We start from the raw sequence: 19,436 nt of genomic DNA, 5'->3' as shown, positions 1-19,436 counted from the left end.
CATTTTCACACATGGATTGGCCACCACAGAGTCCAGACCTTAACCCCATTGAGAATCTTTGGGATGTGCTGGAGAAGGCTTTGTGCAGAGGTCAGACTCTCCCATCATCAATACAAGATCTTGGTGAAAAATGAATGCAACACTGGATGGAAATAAATCTGGTGACATTGCAGAAGCTTATTGAGGTCCAACGAAATATTAGAGTATGTGGCAGCGGTCAGATTTCCTCATGGAACCACATGTCTGAAAGTGACACCAAATGCCGTAAAGGTATTCCAAGCGTTTTCATTAAAATGACAGGGTTTTGTTTCTTTCTTCTTAATTTTCTCAAGAGAAAGCAATACACTTCTATATTAACTGGACAGTGTCCTCAATAACTGTGTCATGGCGTCAAGAACTGGTTCAGGAGTAGCATCACCAGTGTCTTGGCTCAGGATCAGGTTGGTTTGTTCAAGACAAACCACACTTTGAGCTTTAATGACCGTTCTGCCGTGTCAAGCAGCGGCGACCAACTCTCAGCATTTGGACACCAACACTCACCTAGCAGATCTCTGGACATATGTTCCCTCAATTCAGCAGCGAAACATGTCCATCAACACTTGTGATCGTCTACAGACTCTGTGTTTCTAATCATCTCTTCAAGAGATCTCGACTGAAAGCATCAACTCTAAATAACAAAGATCGTAAAGGTCTTGAACTTGAATGCTTTTCCAGTCGCACCTCAACCCCTCTGTACCTTTTAAATACGTTGGCGTGACAATAGGACCTCCAATTAGGCACGCTTCCATTCACTCTGAGGGAAGTCTCTCCGGATTAAACTCCTCTTTGGTCTTTTAGGGCACCTCTATTTGTGCTGAGTCTCAGGAAACAAAAGCTAAATACAGTAAAAATGAAGGGTAAATATCCTTTGGGGGCCTGTGCCTTGGTTTGGGGAGCATTAGGCACAAACTGCTACAGGGCTGGAGGTTTTATTCCAGGCACCTGCAAATTAAGACCTGGACTGAGCGGGCTTAACTCTCACCGCCAGAAGAGGGCAACAAACACCCAACGTTGCAGCCGTGAGACTCGCTTGTCGTCAGCACTTGGGCTCTAAAGTATCTGAAGGGACTTGACTGCATGAACAGAACAGTTCCCTTTTCACCAGAGGAAACAGAGGAGGTAGCCACCCGAACACAATGCACCCAAATCCCGGTGGAGGTCGACGGATGCAAGGTGACACCGTTCGGTTGTTACCCTGACGGTGTAGTTTGGAACGCCTACCTGCAAATGTTCACTGTTGAGCAATATCTTCATGAATATCGCGAATATTATCTAGGAAACAGGAGAAATGTCAACCACGAAGGTCTAAACTTACTAAAACGAGACGTTCAGTGCTTTGCCAAAACTCCAAAACCTAACCTCGAAGCCTAAACTGATTAACTTCACCTGTGGTAAGCTCAACGAGACGCACCACAAAAAAAGGAAATCAGTGCACGGAGACAAACAGGTAACAAAATAAAAGTTTATTTGTTTATTTGCAAAAAGCAAAAAGCAAAAAAAAAAAAAAAATGATTCAGCCGAACGGACAAAGAGATCAAATAAAATGCAAGATGCAATGAAACATGTCACTCTGCAATCCCTGTGTTCTCGCTAAATCACTCGAGGCCTCTTTTGTACACATCGTTTTGTTTATTTTCTTAACGCTGATCGTGATTAAGGTGTATTCAAGTGTATTCAAGCGTGCTAGAGGCATACCTGTAATTTTGAAAGCTACTGGAGTGAAAGCCACGGGAGTTGTTGATGCGTGAGCTTCAAGTTTTCATCTGGGTGCATAAAAAAAATAATAAATTCTCTTGCGTGTATACGAAATGTGGAAATTTTTCATTATATAACTATTCCGAATTAACAAAGACCGCCTCTCGGTACAAACACACGAGGAGCTAACTGGTTTATTTGAAGATGACTTTTTGGTGACGTTGATCGGGTTGAGGAATCAGTCATGAGGATTAATTGCAAAGAAAGTCTAAAGTATAATTCAGTTTGCTTTGGATAGCAGCCTTGTCAAACACCTTGAGACCGTGTGTCCACAGAGACACATAAGTGTAATGAAGTGTAGTGAAGAAGAAAAAAGGGGACATTGTGTGACTGTGAAGACTTGTTCCAGTTGCTCTTGAAGAGGAATTTGACACCGTCTGGAAAAAAAACCAGTCAGACCGCACTGGGAAGCACATACAGGTATATACAGTACAAAGGTCGCTGTGGGACGATCAGGTGAGAATCTTATCGCTGAAACGGGAAGAGTTGTGTTTGTTATGTGCGGAAATTGGGGGTTGTTGATCACGTGACGGTAACAACGTGGACGCCTCCGAGGAGACAGGTGAGGAGCACGTTGCGGCAAACTAGCAGCGGAAATACTTCATTAAAGATACAGCCCACACTACTGTGACATGTCAGTCCTGAAGTACAACTAAAGTAGCCTACTACTGCAATGCATCTGAAGACGCTAACGCTAGCAGAAGAACGGTCCAAATCCTCTCAATGGGAGTCAGTTAACAACTTCAAGAAGAAGGTTTCAAAGACATAACCCTGCAACACTATCCCATCTAACACCACACTGTGTAGTACTATTAAATACTATTGATGGTGCTGAGTTGCTGCCTGTTTTTATACAGGCTATACACATCTACAGCTCACAGTTTGTAGCTCATGAGCTGTCTGTTCTCAGCATATGTAATCAGGTCAAGAATAAGGATTTCTTTACTTTCTACTGTGGTTTTATCATCAGAGACTAGTCGGTGTCAACTTAAAAAGAAGTTGTTCAGCCCCTAGCAGTAGCCAGTGATGGCCTTTATTCTAGGGGCGAAGGGTTCCATCTTCTAACTCGAGGCAAACATGAAAATGAATTAAATAAAATTCAAGAAAAACTGGTGTTTTTTTGTTTTTTTGGCATATTAGCTCTTAAGAGTTAGAAATGATGTTCAGTGTGTCTGTCCTTCAAACAAGCAAATGTAGATTTAACCACAGTCTGGCTGAGTTTTATGCAAATGTGTCACAGCTCGTATGTTTTGAAGCCGTTTTTGTCCCTAAAGATTTGCATTTTAAGAACGACAGGTGACATTTGCTTATTTTTTGAGACGAGATCCATTTTATTGTAAACAAAAAAAAAAAATTGAATGCAACTTTAAGGATAACGATTCTGTAGGACACTCTATAAGTACCAGCTGGCACAGGCGTCATGCTTGAATGTTTTAATGATTTATTTATTTTTTCCTCTCATATTTGCACTGGCTCGAAGCAGCAGGAGGAGGGAAATAAACTCTTGAAATGTTTGCCAGTTCAACTGACACCCACTTGAGTATGTTTGACCGTGAATTGTTTGTGCACGCCGGGCACTGTAATCTTGTAATCTACAAGAGAGAACGCCCCAATAGACTCACCTAAGGGCTGCAGATTTGAGTGTCGTGTGGAAAAACCACAGACCGACAAGCAGCTAATAACGTGACAGGGAAGGTTTACACTCAGACAAAAGGTGTAAAGAAATGGAAGAGAAAACGGCACAAATGGCAGAAGAAGAAGTGTGAGCGGTAGCAACGATGTGCTGTAGGTGTAGAAGAAAGAGCTGTTAGAAACAATTCTAGAAAGTAGGTTAATCTGAAAAAGGACACCAAAGAACACCTTTGAGGGGAGGGGCCTCTGTGGATCATCCCACAGATACTTGATCAGTTTGGGATCTAGTGAATTTGGAGGCCAGGTCAACACCTTGTGCTGTCCTTCATGTTTTTTTTGAGCACCAGTGAATGCCAGGTCCAAACGTTCCCCAGCAGAACACTGAACTGTCACAAGATAGTCAATGTTGTTCACTACTCCTGTCATAATGTTGTGGCCGATCAGTGTAAGTCGTCCATTTAAGTTGCATATGTGCAATTCACGCTCGAGGTCTGTTGTTTCAAAATGTAGTATCAATCTATCTGTAGTGAACCTTCTGAAACATGAAGGGACTGGAAGGAAGGGAAGGGATGTGACCCAGTGGTGGCTTTAACCCGTCTGCAGCAAGCAGCTCAGAACCAAAGCCGAGGACTTGGATCGGTTTACCCCCTTCTATTATTAAGAGATACTTTAGAAGTTGTCCCGCTCAGTGGCTGTAAGAGGAGCAGAATGCTGACTCCAACGCTGAACTAGGAGGTCCCGACAGAGAAATGGTACGTTCATCAAAGTAAACTTGGTATTAACAGTCAATAGTGGCGTGCCAATCGGAAATTAGTGTTGTATACTCTCACATATTGCCACTATCTTAGAAATACAGAGTTAAGTGGGAGGCTTTCTTAAGGATACCCACCAATGAGGTGCGGCATAATTAAAACAATAAAACATAAAACACGTTTTTGTTTAAAGAAACTGTATTTCCTAGTTCAGATCGGAGGAAACAACCAATATTATTGTTGGAAAGTCACTGACTGGGACTATAAGTACTAGGGATGCAACATAAAATTTTCTGCCGAAACAACACGGCCGAAACAGGATGTTGTGATGATGTAAGCAACAACCGCAGCAATTTTCAGCCGAAAATGGCCCAAAAGTGCATTTTTGGTTTTCGGCCAAAAATTGTCGGTGCATCCCTAATAAGTACGTTTGTGAGAAGTTTTAAACCGTGTACACCGAAGTCGACGTGAAAACCTGAACCTGAAAATAAGTAAAAACATGCTTCATGTCGTTTCTGCTATGACATGCCCTGATGGACTTTTGTTGTTCTTCTTCATCTTTTTTTTTCTTTTTTTTTTAAAAAACCCCAACAACGTAAAACCACCCTTCATCATGTTACTGCAGCAATAAAAACATCACAAGAATTACACTAAAAGCCGAGAGAATACTTAGGAAAACAAGCAAGTGGCAAATTTTCAGTCTGATCACTCTGTTTTGTTCAGAGAACAAGAGGTCCCGTCAGACTATCTTGACTTTCCCTTTTCTTGCCTTTGGGTCAAAGGCTGGTTGCCCCTCATCAACCGGCTTCCATCCCAGTCTCGCTTCCCCTCTTCCATCCTCCCCCCAGCGTCTCCTTTCTCCACCGGTTTCTCTCCTGTCCTGGATGAGTCCTGACCTAAAAAAGTGCCACCGGCTGCTACAACCACCCTCTGGGTCTGGTGCCCCTGTGGAGTTTGCACTGCAGGAAGAGGTGGAAACTGTTTACTATCCAACAAGTCTTTGTACTGGATCTCCGGCCTGATCATCCTCAGACAGGCCTCCCTGGTAGCATTGTCCAGCCCCGGCTGGAGCTCATAGCCAAGAATCTTCACTAATCCGCTCTGGAAGGGCCTGATGTTTTTGTCCCGGATCCTGTGAGATTCTATGGGCTTCCCGCCATCCCTGAGACAAACCCGAGCCAATTCATCCCGCCGCATCCTGAGGAGCGTCACTTCTTCCTCCATCTGGGCATGGCCAAACTTGTTGATTTCTTCCCAGAAGGTCCGGTTGAAGACTTTGTATAAGTACCAATCTAGGGCATTCCACCGGCGCAGCTTCTCCCGTTGGGCTTCCGTTAGAGACAGAATGGACGGCGCCCTGTCCTGCGAACGCCTGCCTCTAATGCTGACACCAGCTGCTGCCGCTGCTTTGCCAACCCAGCTCCCCCCAATGCCACTGGGCTTCTGCTGCCGGGCGTTGAGGCTGAATGAGACTACAGCGTCCAGCGGCCAACAAAGGGCATGTCTCAGAAGGATCATGGACTCGTCAAAGTACTCCGACACCAGTATTAGCTTGAACGTCTGGCGGATTGCGGCCTCGCCACGCTGAGCAAGAACATAGGAGAAATTAGCATTGTGGTCCATGCCGAAATCAAACCACAGCAGGTTGCGGGCGTAGTGGTTGTTGCGAAGGCGAGGGTCGTAGTATTTCATGGGGTCGTCCGCAAAGTCGCCCAACCCTTTGGCTTTCCGAAAGGCAGGGGCTACTTCTTTGTAATAGGCAAACGAGGACTCAGCCAGAGCGACCGGGTCCCTGACAATAGAGAAGTAGAACGTGTCTTCAGGCATCACTTTCTCCACCTAAGAGACCAAAGCATGACGTTAGTAACAGGTAATTCTGTTATTGAGCAAAACTGGCACAGTCTACGAATTCATTAATTGTGTTCTGCTCTTAAGCAACATGGTGATATAACACTGTTTATTCTTTTGGTATGTGCTTTCAGCCTAGTCCCAGTTTCACAGATCTGGACTTGCCTCTTATGACACCTTCCCGCACTTGCATTATAACCCTCTGGGCTTTCTTGCTGTTGAATTTCAACCTGCTCCTCCATTGCAGACACTCTCTGGATGAAGCATACCCAAATAACCTCGGGGTTGACCTTTGCTAATCTAGGATCAAAGCTTCCGGCTTTTGTTTGACGTTGATAAACCATGTAAAACCAGAGATATGATCGTTTTAATTTGAATATTTGCCGATACTACTGTACGTGATGAGCCGAACCGGAAGTCAACTGCGGGAGTTAGCGACGGGAGCAAATGGCGAGAAGACGGAGTCTGTATGTAGTTGATTACATCTCAATTTGACCTCTTATGTTGTATTTGCACTATTTGGGACTCTGGGAATACAAAGCACCGATGAAGCTCTCTGTATACGTTTTTACATAAGTTTGTTTTAAAGAGTTGAGGCTGACAAGGTGCATTTGCGACCTATGTTTTAGTTTTTCAGGTTCCTAAACAGTTCATTGGGCATGTTTTTTTATATTTTTGGAATTTGGATTTGAGGATTTTTGTGTATTTGTGTAAAAGCAGGAAATGCTAGCGACCACTCTGTTAGCTTCCAGATGCTAATATTAGCAGTGTGACCACCAATCTCTCCTGAGTAGAGATTGTCGTACTGTGTGTGGGTGCATGCTGAATGAATGTCGTGATCCGAAGGATGCTGTCGTCAAAACGTCTGGCCCACATCTGAAAATAATAAAAAGTGCCTCTTGTCGTCCATATACCGCATCGTGTGAGTGTGTGACGTATGCTGCAGTGGGAGGGTCCTATGAGGACTTCCCCGGAGTTTGGCACTTGAGTTTCTCGTGAATATAGTGTAGATTACCTGGCCGGAACGAACTTTGTTCTTGCTCACCCAGAGAATACGAAAAAATGTCTTGCTTCTCATGGAGTATGAAACAAGCTTTAGTCTAGTGACAATTTCCATCTCCAGTTCAGTGGATGCTGCTCAGCAGATGGTGGTGGTGGAGTATCATCTGATTCTTTAGGACTGGTTCTCACATTTTCATATTCTTGCTCTGGATTTCACTATTAAAACAACGTTGATTCTACTCCTTCTCTTCTGAGTAACTCACCTCCGGCTTATGAAATCTCATGTGATTGGCCATGATGTGAAACTCGACGACTCTGGGGCCTTGGTAACCCTTCACCCTGTGAGCGTTGAAGGGGAGTGGGTAGCCCAGCTGGTAGCCTAGCGGCAGGGCGAACCGGAGGTTGCGCTCTTCGCCGAAGCGGTAGAGCATGTTGAGCACCGTGCTGCTGGCCGTCTTGTGGGTCTTGAGGAACATGATGTGGGTGTGGGGCTGACAGGAGCCCAGAGAGGGCCCCTGAGCATCAGGGGACCTGAAGATCGAGTGGGCGGCTGGCTGGATACTGCTGCAGGACAGAAAAAAGGGGACGTGTTAACATTTTGAGAGCTGTGTCTTTCCTTTTGTACAGTACACTCACGACATTCGCCACATCACCCACTCCCGTAGACAAAGGGATGTCAAACAAACGGCCCAAGGGCCAAAATCGAGCCGCCACAGGGTCTGATCTGGCCCCAGAGGGATGAATTTGTTGTTCAAGAAGAGCTGCAGTCATAGCCCAACACTGAGACCAAGAACTAAACAATGTGCAGAAATTGCACTTATTTTTCTTAAGAAATATCAGGTTGTTCATCTTCTTTGCACTAAAACAAAGAGAAAATGTGTCGTTGTCGTTATTTATAGGTTATTTTTCTATTATGTTACTGGACCGGCCCGCTTGAGATCATAATTGGGCTGTGTGTGGCCTCTGAACTTCACCAACGAATCAACATGTCAACAGGTAATTAGTTATGACAGTAATGTTATGGCAGAGAATAATTCTATGCTTTCAAGGGTGTTCAGTGCTCTTTAACAAACCCCTGAATTAGATTTGAAACGTGACCCAGTGGTGGCATTAACCCGTCTGCAGCAAGCAGCTCAGAATCAAAGCCGAGGCCTTGGATCGGTTTACCCCCTTCTATTATTAAGAGATATTTAAGAAGTTGTCCTGCTCAGTGGCTGTAAGAGGAGCAGAATGCTGACTCCAGTGCTGAACTAGGAGGTCCCGATGGAGAAATAGTACGTTCATCAAGTAAACTTAGTATTAACAGTCACTGGCGTGCCTCCAAAACAATTGTGACTGGGGATTTCTGCTACCATCAAGGAGTGTCATTGCTATGGGGTGGGGGTGTCTGGTCTGGTCTAGGTGGGTGATACATGTCTAAGTAACATCCACATGAATGAATGCCAGGTTCAAAAGTTTCCCAGCAGAACACTGAATTGTGACAAGATGGTCAATGTTAATCACTTCTCCTGTCAGTGGTCATAATGTTGTGGCAGATCAGTGTATACTGCATATACTATATTAGAAGTGTTAGGGTTTCTCACAAAAATGCAAAAAAAAAGAAACTGTATGTAAACGTTCAGATCGGACTAAACGACCAACATCATTGTTGTGAAGTCTCAACTAAAACTTCTAATGATGCCTCCTCTTTGTCCACAATCAGTCTTACATGTATCATCTATAATAATGTAATCGTGTCTGTAGCTTTACCCAGAGCTCTCTAAACCGACTGGACTGATGGGCCCCCTCCCCGGCCAGGAAGAATTTATTTAGTCTCCTCAGTTGTGGCTAAAGGGGGTATTGAGGTGTAGGTTCTGTAAAGCATTTAAAGACTATACTAGAAAAACCTTCCAAGCCATTCTCGTTCATAGTTCAGGTTCCCTGTCCCAGTTTTTTATTTACTTTTCTTGGCTCAAACCCAATCTTTCTCTGTAGGTGGATCTTCATATCATATTCCTCACAAACCTCCATCAGGAGCTCACCCAGCCCTTCACAACTCCTCCAATTGCATATTTACCCAAGTCCGTGACAACGCGAGCAAACACCATGGATTAATTCATTAGGACCAGGACCAGGATCAGGATCCAGATCCGGATGCGGATCAGGATGTTGATTTTGGATTTTTTTTAATTGGCAAGTGATAGAACATGCCCGTGCCCTCAGCTTGCTTCGTGGCCTGTGCTCCACTTTCCGCTCCCTCTCAAGCTTTTATTGACGAAATTGCCGCGATGATGCAGTGTTTTCCCCTCCGGTCGCCCGCATGGCTGCTGTCACCACAGAGCAAAATCTATCCATCCAAATCGTTAATCTGAATTCTCTGGGCATGGTGTGACGACCGGTCGGGAGCTAGCAGCGCAACCGTGTCACAGTGCGAGGCTAGTTCCCGCCAAAAATACTCTTCGGAAACAGAGTAGGAGGGAGCGCATGTGATGGAAACTCCACTTGCTGCTTTCTATGTTACGTTTCAAGCAAAATGTGCTCTCTGTAGTCCGAAATGCATCTTATAAGATACTCTGAGCTCATCTAAAGTAGTGCAGAAGAACAACCACTAAAGCTGAACTCAGTGTCTTGTGTTTTGAGCAGATTTTCTTTGCCCCCTTCGTAAAAATCCACTGTGACCAGGTTGTACAGCTAACGGTTGTAGTGCAACTGTTAACCCTAACCCTAACCCTAACCCTACTAAAGCTAAAATTTAAAACAACATACCTCTTGTTGAAGATGACCCCGAGCAGCTGTCCGGCGAAAGCGATGGCCACGAAGAGCAGCAACGCTTTCCACATCCAGACCGGACCCAACCGACCGCACACCAGCCATCGCAGCATCCTACGGGGAGAATGAAGACGGAACGGTTGGAGAGGATAAAAATAAAAATAAAAAAAAGCAAACGGTGAATCAGAGGAAGGGTCACAGAGAGGAGAAGGAGGAGAAGGAACAGTGGGATGGCAAAGATAGAGATGAGAGAAGCTGAGTGGAATGACACATGGTGGGCCAATGCATAAATGGATGATGTTGGTAGTGGGAGGAGGACCAGAACAAGACAGAGGAGATGGAGAGACGAGCACAGAGAGGAAAAGGAATAGTGGGGGGGGTGGGGGTTGGTGGGGGGGAGGACATCTGGGTGAGTCATAAAACAAACATGACTGACATCATCGTAATCATCACATGGAAGAAACCCATTTGAAGACATCCAGAGACACGGCCGCCTACATTCCTTAGGTTGAGCACAGTCGAATGTTTTCACTCCTATCTGATAATAATAAACCTATTTTATTTTATCCAGACAACTCCTGGCTACAGGCCACCAGCTGCACTCGATTGGTTCAGTCTGGTCTTGTGTTGCGGTACTACTACTACAAAAGGTATGCTGGCTGTAATGAAGGAAATTCACAAGTCAGGTTTTGCTCGGATGCAATTTCCCAAGCAACTAGGAAGAATTAAAATGGCAAGGGATTCTGCATTTAGTTGAGAAGATGTTTGGCTATAATTCAGTTTTGACCCACTAGGACAAAAGCTGCATGGTCAACGGGCAGATAATACAAGGGTTAAGAGGCGCCTTTTGGCTGTAGGGGGTTGTAAAGACGAGTCGACTAGTCTCTGATCACGTGACAATAACAACGTGGACGCCTCCTAGAAGACAGCAGCGGTTACGTCAAGTGTGTCGCTAAAGATGAAGCCCATACTACCGCGACATGTCAGTCCCAGAATACAACTAAAGTACTACTGCAATGCATCTATAAAGCTAATGCTAGCAAAGGAACAGTCCATATCCTCTAGACAGCAGTCAGTTAACAACTTCACCAAACATCCTGCAGTAACAGAGAGAAGGAGGCTGCACATCAACTATTTGATAAAGTTATTAGACCTTTAGCTGCAGGACATGGAGAAGTCTTCAAAGAAATACCTGCTACACTATCCCATCTAACAACACGCTGTGGAGTACTATTAAAAGCTACTGTTGGTGCTGAGGTGCTGCCTGTTTTTATACAGGGTATACATATCTGCAGCTCACAGTATGTAGCACACGAGCTGTCTGTTCTCAGGTCATATCCAGTTCTTATCGTAGCTACAGATAAGATGTTTACTGACTGCAGTGTTACCACGTGTGAACTAGTGTTAGACGTTTTTACTCGAGTCATTTGCAAGTCATTTTGTGGGTAAAGGCTAGCTGAGGGAGCCGACTAAATAATACATTAGGTTACTTATTGTCCCTGTTGTATCCTTCACTCATTCATTTTCCATAACCTCTTGTCCTCGAGGCGGCTGCGGTCACTGGAGCCTGTCCCAGCTGGACAAAGTCCCGAGCCCTGGTCAGGTCGCCAGCCAAAGAGCCAAACAACCAGTCACGCTCGTACAGCAAATCCGCGGGGGTCCCTGAAGGGCCGTGCACAAGAGATGCCCGAGGCAAATATCACATCTTTGCCTCTGAAGTGTTTTAACTTTGCTTTGCGGCCGCGTTGCATAAGTGGTGAGGAATAAGAAGATGAAAAGGGAGCAAACTATTTATGTATTCCCCCTGTGCTTGTGGGGAGTTTAAATTTGCTGACAAAGAAGAGCTTCCAACCTCCCCCTCCCCCTCGCGAAGCAGACGGTGCGAGTACCAGTGTAGTGTTATGTCTGAGTTGTGGCTGAAAATATCCGACAAACACAGCTGTGAAGACGTCAGATGGAGGGATTCCTGCCTTTATAATCACAGGTCACGTCCCTACTATTTCAAACAGTCCTCCTGTTGAACTGCCGGCCGTTGAGGTTGAGGCCAAACCATCTCTCTGGGGAGAAAACTGCTGCCATAGTTTACATTCCACCGTCGGCTGAGGCAACTTAAGATTTTGACCCTTCCGCATAAATTTTAGCAGTCAGCCGTTAGACTCCAGATGGTACCTCTAACCTCTGCTAGCTGTTGCCCATGCACGTTATGCTATTCACAAGAAAAACTGTCTTAGCACAGATACTGCACATGTGCAGGACACAGAAATACCACAGATCCTGCACATTGTACATGTGCAGAACAGATGCAGTCCACATTTTGGGGATTAATCTACAGAGCTAATATTGAAACAGACATTATGAGCATAGATGGAGGACTGAACGACACCTGAGGCACTTTGAGAGGGAGGCGCTCTATTGTGGTAACACAAGTACTCTCAGGTCTTAAAGATAAGATGGAGCTCGGCCATTAAAAGCCTCGTATGCGAGGAGGAGGAGGACTTTAAATTCTACTCTGGCCATGGGGTAGAAGCTACAATTGGAGAAACATGATCTCTCTCGTGCTACTTCTTGTCAAAGCTCTTGCTGCAGTTTTTCGGATCAGCTGGTGGCCTCTTAGAGATTTTCTTCTTTAGCTCAGGTGTTTCTCATTTTAACAACATTGTGCAAATGTCCTGGTCAAATGTACGCATTGAAGGACATAACTTGGTCAATCACAGCCCCAAGGTTCCTTCTGGTAGTACTGTAAGTCAATGTAATGCCATGCAGTTATGTTACTACATAATGAGCCAAAGAGTATAACTTCTGGCTTCAAAGGTAAATATAACTGGGTGTCACCTGCATCGCAATGGGCAGTGTTTCCTTATAATACGACATAAGGGAAGCATGTACAATGTGAAAAGTACTGGTCCTAGCACAGAACCCTGTGGAACACCATTGGTACTATTACTGGTGACAGTAAGTAATCCACCAGCCAACTGGAGCCTTTCTTGCATGTTTGCATGTTCTCTCCAGGTACTCCAGCTTCCTCCCACCGTCCAAAGACATGCTGGTTAGGTTAACTGGTGATTCTAAATTGGCCGTAGGTGTGAATGGTTGTCTGTCTCTCTCTGTTAGCCCTTAGATAGACTGGAGACCTGTCCTGGGCGTACGCCGCCTCTCGCCCAATGACAGCTGGGATAGGCTCCAGCCCTCTCACGACCCTCCAAAGGACAAGGGGTTACAGAAAATGAGATATTAAAATAAGATGAGATAAATAAGCTGAACAATGAGCAGGAAGAAAGGGAATCTTGACATTTGGTATGTCAACACCAACAGCAATGCACAAATTCACAAATTCACAAATTTACAAAACCTTTATAACTTGCTTAAATTTCCAGATATCATCATGATAAGTCAACGTTTTACCACAAGGCTACTCTGCAACCCGCCACATTTGAAAGATCTGACAGCTACTAGGACATGAGACGCATACGACACCTAGTTAGGCCTGGGACAATGAAGACATGCCTGGTGCTGATTACACTGGAAACCTAAGGAGCTTGGATTACACCAATTCAATCAATAAATTACCACATTCTTAAACCTATAGATAGATATAGGCCCACCACCATATAGCCCAGCATATACGTCCATCTCATAGAGGAGCCCAGTGTGTATATAAAGGAAAATGTGCATGCACACAAATCCATCTTAGATGCGTACAATAATCTACACTGTGATTATGTAGAAGAGATAACGTTTAATGACACAGGAACAAAGTTTTGAGAGACTCTAGGATCTGCCCTTTTGATGGCCTGGCTCCACAATCTCCTTCTGCTCTTAGCAAAGGCATGTGATACCTTGGAATATTTAACATTTCCACGGTTCTTTTATTTTTTTTTCCAGTGGGTGCAGCTAACTGCACAAAATGCTCCTTGTCATCTCTGCAGTAAAAAGAATGCTGCTTTGTGTATCCAGGTTGTGCGCGTGTTGGTGATGATGTTGCACAGAAACCCATGAGTTGTGCCAGCCTTGGCTTTCCCTTCCCCGTGGTTTTCAGAGTATGACTCCTGCACTCTGTTTCAAGAAGGCTTCAAAATAGAGCTGTAACGACTCTTCGGCTGCATAAATACATGAATGTGTTAGAGTTTCGCAATGTTGGCAGCTCCCAGTGCCAAGAATGCTGAAAAATGACCAAAAAAGCACAAACCCATTTGTCCAAAGTATGGGAATACTTTAAACAAAGACCAAGCAAGTTGCAAACTTACAAAAAAATAAAAAATAAAAGTGTCGCCTACTGTAGGATGTAATTTTGGCACAAAAGCCACAACAAAGAAGACACTCAAGACGGAACTCTGCTTCACAAATGTTCTTGAAGAATTGCTGCTACCGCAAATGATAAAAGACTGTTAATTCATTGTTTGCTTATGAGAGTCACATGCTCTGTTCACTGTGTGACTACCTTACCAGCTGACTTTATTACTGTCCCAGGGTTGTAAAAGTAGGCATGCCCCGATCGTTATCAGGGCCGATCCAACCAAACCTCATCTTCTAGTGTTATTTATTTTAGGTCTGCCATAAACCAAAACCACATCCCTGCAGCTTCAAAACATCTTCTTCTTCTGTCTGTGAAGGTTCTCAGTCATCCAGGTCGTGGTATATCCAAAAAAGGTTAAAAAAAAAGGCAACTGGACTTGTAGAGTTTTTTGAGAAGGTGTTTCGCCACTCATCTGAGTAGCTTCTTCAGTTCTAGGGAACTGGTGGGAAGTTTGAGGTTTAAAAATGTCTTCTTCTTCTGTTTTAGTGGTGGTTGGCTAGTGCCAGAGCTGACAAGAATCCCAGACTAAGAGGAACCTAAATCAGGTGACTAAACATGTCTGCTGTGTGGAAATAATTCACTCTGTGGAAATGAAGTCAAATCAGCAAGAGTGACATTCAACACAAGCAAGTTGATTCTCCCCAAAACAAACAAGCAAACAAAATAAGCGGAACACGTCGAGGAGACTCTGGTAAAGGCTGGACCAAAACAAACACTGCCTTCAAGAGAAGAGTTTCCTGGACACAAGGAGATAAATCTTCCAGAGCGGGTTAGGGAGTTTATGGCAGCGTTGGACGACCAGAACATTTTCGGAGTAGAGAACACAAGGTACGAGCTACCCTCTCCACACTACGTTAACTCTGACAGAAAGATTTATGGCTCGAGACTCGGATCGACCGATACTAAATCGTTGCACAACAAATCTTTTAATCGGGACATCCCCAAAAGTGCATTCAGCGTCCAGCACACGGTCGCTTTGCATTTCCTCTCTAAGTGCCATGTAAATGCAAAGAGCTGTTCCACAACTGGTCCCTATTCAAACCAAGCATGGCCATGACGGCAGCACCAGAAGAGTAGTGTGCACCTGCTTCATGACACTGTAAAGGAACTCCTAGGTATTATTTGAAGTGAATGAAGATTTAATGTTCCGGCAATAGATAAGCCCTTTAATCAATAAACAAACTGTTTTCTTTTCTTTGCACAGTCGCGCCCAACATCACACAGTGTGTGATATTATGTATATCTAGAGAATCATTTATTGGAGGAAGAGGACAAAGGATCAAAGAGTCTCCTCCAGCTACAGGTAAGTATCTGGCCGTTAATGGGCGGTTTAGGCTTCAGCGTCAATTTGACGGCGTAGCTATACCTTAGCGTCGTAGCCTGACGCGCAACTCCCTAGAAATGCAACCAACGCGACGCAGACCACAAGAGCTGTGATTGGTTCGCTTGGTAGTAGCGCTTTAGTATTTCCGGCTGCTTCTTTTGGATCAATAAAGATTAAACACATGGAGGAAAGGTTAACTGAGGAGGTTCGGAGAGACAAACATTTGTACAAATCGCCTTCGGCAAAATTTTGGCAAACGTTTCAGTCGCCATTGTTGAAAGTGAAACAGGAAGTAGAAACAAAAATTAACCCGACACAGCAATGACTAGTGTTTGGGTGGAGTTGTTACAGAGCGAGACAGACAAGTATAAACGACTCACACCGGCGTAGGCTACGTACAGCGTCTATGTCCCCTAAATGAGCCTTAACAGACTCTAGTCATATGAGTTTCCTCCACCTCAACGAGGGGGGATGTATAAATAATCCGGACATATCATGCCAAAGAAAGTTTCTTGAAGCCGTTTCATCCAAGTCTTCAGTTCTGAAGGACTGGTGGAGGAGTTGGGGTTTAAATGAGAACATCTAGTGACCCAAGGTGTGAATGGAGGTGAAACTTGTTGGGGACAGATGTTCAGACTGTCTTGTAAACTGATGGCAGATTAAATCTCAGTCCACCTCAGCTGTTCAGATAAGGATTTTCCAATCTGACATAGATGTCTTCTTTTACTCCTCTTTCAAACCATCTGTCATCTCTGGCTAAAACGTGAACGTTGTTGTCTTTAAAGCAGTGTCCTCCTCGTCCTTCAGGTGGACTGAGCTGGCTCCATACGTTTGTAGACGGGTTAGTTTTGGTTTCTCAGGTGAACAAGTCTTCATAAACTACATTGCTCTGTTATTGGATGTGTTGTATTTCCGCCTCAGTGTGTTATCGGGTGTTAGACTAACAGGAATGTGGAGTTTCCCGATATGCCGGTCGTGTTTAAGGATGACAGTGTTCCTCCTATTGTTGTTCTCCTCCTCACTGTCCATTCTGGGAAGAGGTTTTGATAAAGGTCCAGTTGGGATATCAACACGTCTTGAGTGTTGGCTTGATTGTGTTTTTTGCTCCTTCTCCTCACCCCCACCAGTCCTTTGGAACCGAAGACTTGGATGAAACGTCTTCATAGAACTCTGCAAGTCCAGTTGCCTTACTTTAAAGTTTTGGGATATATGTGATGACCTGCATGACTGAGAACCTTTACAGACATAGAGTGGATGAGTGGCGAAAATTCAGTTGCCTGTTTTTATTTTTTTTGTTTGTTTGCTAATTATTAATCAATTACTCAGAAAATATTTTATAAATTAAAAAAATAGGTAGCTAGATTAATATACTAATCAAAAAAAAAAAAATACAGATTAATCAAATGGAAATAAAAAAATAAAAAAAATAAAAGTTCAGTTGCCTTTCTTTCAGTATTTTTTTTTTTGTTTGTTTGCTTTCTCTACTCAGAAAATATTTTATAAATAAATAGTTGGATTAATCTGCTAATCGAAAAAAATATCAATTAATCAAAAGGAAATAAAAAATAAAATAAAAAGCTCAGTTGCCTTTTTTCAGCAGTTTTATATATAAATTCAATTTATAAATAAATAAATATTTTAAAAATAAATAAACAAATAGTTCGATTAATCTACTAATAAAAAAAAATACTGATTAATCAAATGGTAATAAAAATTAAAATAAAAAGTTCAGTTGCCTTTCTTTCAGCGTTGTACACATTATATTTGTTTGTTAATTATTATTTCTAGATAATTATTAATCAGCTGCTCAGAAAATATTTTATAAACAGATAAATAGCTCGATTAATGTGCTAACCGAAAAAAACAGCGATTAATCGAATGAAAATTTCAAAAAAACACAATCGTTGCAGCCCTGGCTCATAACGAACCTTGAACACTGAACACTGAAAGCATGACCTGGTGGTTTGCTGCTTGAAAATGAAAACAGAAGCAGGAGCAGCAGCAGAAGCAGACACTGCACAGTCTGCACCACAGAGACGGAAGCTTTTTAGTTCACAGCGACAAGTTCGCACGCGCAACAACACAACCGCAGGGTCGAGATAAATGTGAAGAGAAAGCTGAAAAGGCCTTTGCTTCACACCCACACCATCTCTAACTCCGCTAGATCACAGCCCCTGCGCCGCGTCTCATATGCCTCACAATCACTGCACCCAGATCCTCTGGATTCCGCCTGCTGCACCCTCCTCCTCCTCCTCCTCCTCCTCCTCCTCCTTTCTGATCGCTCCTGCTGTTTAGACAACATTACCTGGCTCCCCGTCTGAAAAACATAGCTGTGTCCCCGGGCCGGTATCGGTGACGCTTGTATTGTGCAGCCGAAGAGAGCTCGGAGCATCTCGAGGGCTGTAGCTGTGGCTGATCTACCGCCGGTACGCATCAGGCCACGGACCCGGAGTGGCCCCGTTCATCGACGCGGAGCCCGGCTCTGCCCCTGCGGCGCTGACGCTCTTTCTCTTTTCTCCCTTTTCTCTTTTAGTCCGGACGGAATCGGACCAAATCCTCCCCGTGCACGGAGAGCCCTGCCTATTGTGCCGAGGACCAAGACGCACAGTCACCGATCAAGAGCGAACGCGGAGAACTTCCGGTTCTCTTTGCAAAATAAAAGCATCAGGACCATCAAGGTTCTAGATAAGAGGGGAGTGTTAAACAGGGGCGCAATGTCCAATGTCAGGATTCCGGTATACAATGTATAAAATATATTTGTCAAACATTATTTGTTCCACCATTTCAATCATTTCTTTTTAGATGTGAATCTAAAATGTGAAGAATGTGAAGTCTGAAAATACATTTGTTCAATTTCGAATAATTTAGGGGTGGGGTGGGGGGAGGGGGATTCATGTTTTTTCACCCCCCTGGGATCTGCACCCAAGGTGTCAAACACAACCGATCTGACATTAACTGTAATTATCTAAAAATAACTATAATTCTGTAATAATAATAAAAAAAACTGTAATTAAGAGTTTTTAATGACCTGCTTTTAATTGTGTACGCATTAAAGGGGAGTTACCGTTCTTTTTACCAACATGGACCTTATTTCTGGCATAAAATACAATCATTTACTCACCCATATAACTTTGGTGTCATTTGGAGTCGTTCGGATGCTATTTAGATCCCCATATATCCATTTAGTGGGAGTGAATGGGGCACCGAAACACAGCCTCTAAATAACGCATTATCTGCCGCGAAACTTGTTCATTTCACCAATATTTTGTTATGATACACTAGTGCTATTCCCTGTGGAGTCCAGAGTGACCTGTTATCTATTGTGCAGCAGTTTGTTGTTCTGTGGCCAGCTGTTCCTCTCTCTGCCTCCACATCCTCTTTTCAACAAGCTCCTCATCCGTATACTCTGGCTCAAAGCGGTACGGACGTCCATCATAAACAAAGTTGCCGTCCACAACCTCAGAATCGGAAAAATATTCAGCCATGTTGCAAAAAAACTAGCAGTAGCAAATTACAGGTAAACAAGAGATGACTTCATCCAGGTAAGAGGTTTGTAGGTCAATCTACAGACCCCGGATGATGATAACAGGTAACTCTGGACTCAACAGTGAATAGCACTAGCGTGTCATAACATAATATTGGTGAAATGAACGAGTTTTGAGGCAGATAATGTGTTGTTTAGAGGCTGCATTTCGGTGCCCCAGTCACTCCCACTATATGGATATACGCAGATCTAAATATCATCCGAACGACTCCAAATGACACCAAAGTTATATGGGTGAGTAAACGATCGTATTTTATGCCAGAAATAAGGTCCAGGTTGTTAAAAACAGTAATTCCCCTTTAAAGGCCCTGAAATGATTCCAGTCTTATTCATCAGACGGGGGTTTCTCTGTCCAGCTAGGAAAATATTCCTCAACAGCATCCCGTCTCAGCTGAGGCGTTCCTCAAGTTTCTATTTTGGGCCTCGTTCATTTTTAAAAAGTGTAACATTTCTGCATTTGTTCTGCTCGTGCGGCGCTTTGGTCAACTGAGGTTGTTT

General features: G+C 43.8%; 1 protein-coding gene across 1 annotated transcript; it reads right to left on the bottom strand.

Annotated features, from left to right (window-relative positions):
- Positions 1-1,554: 1,554 nt before the first annotated feature.
- gal3st4 (galactose-3-O-sulfotransferase 4) lies at positions 1,555-18,249 on the bottom strand. The gene is made up of 4 exons (XM_084541496.1): positions 17,700-18,249; positions 9,774-9,890; positions 7,292-7,592; positions 1,555-6,017 (listed from the first exon to the last, which is right to left on the bottom strand). The coding sequence occupies exons 1-4, from the start codon at positions 17,720-17,722 to the stop codon at positions 4,923-4,925; spliced, it is 1,536 nt and encodes a 511-aa protein (XP_084397622.1). The 5' UTR covers positions 17,723-18,249; the 3' UTR covers positions 1,555-4,922.
- Positions 18,250-19,436: the final 1,187 nt, after the last annotated feature.

This window comes from Chelon labrosus (assembly GCF_963514085.1).
Source record: "Chelon labrosus genome assembly, chromosome: 1".
Classification (NCBI taxonomy): Eukaryota; Metazoa; Chordata; class Actinopteri; order Mugiliformes; family Mugilidae; genus Chelon; species Chelon labrosus.
The sequence above is the reverse complement of the archived record's forward strand: the minus strand, read 5'-3'. Positions and strand labels throughout refer to the sequence as shown.

What these genes read in the sequence shown, in the direction of transcription:
- gal3st4 (XM_084541496.1), bottom strand. Translation starts at nt 17,722, where the DNA reads ATGTTTTTCAGACGGGGAGCCAG. An exon ending in TTTTTCAGACGGGGAGCCAG is followed by an intron (nt 9,891 to 17,699) that starts GTAATGTTGTCT and finishes TTCTCCCCGTAG; the next exon opens with GATGCTGCGATGGCTGGTGT. An exon ending in TGAGATTTCATAAGCCGGAG is followed by an intron (nt 6,018 to 7,291) that starts GTGAGTTACTCA and finishes TTGGTCTCTTAG; the next exon opens with GTGGAGAAAGTGATGCCTGA.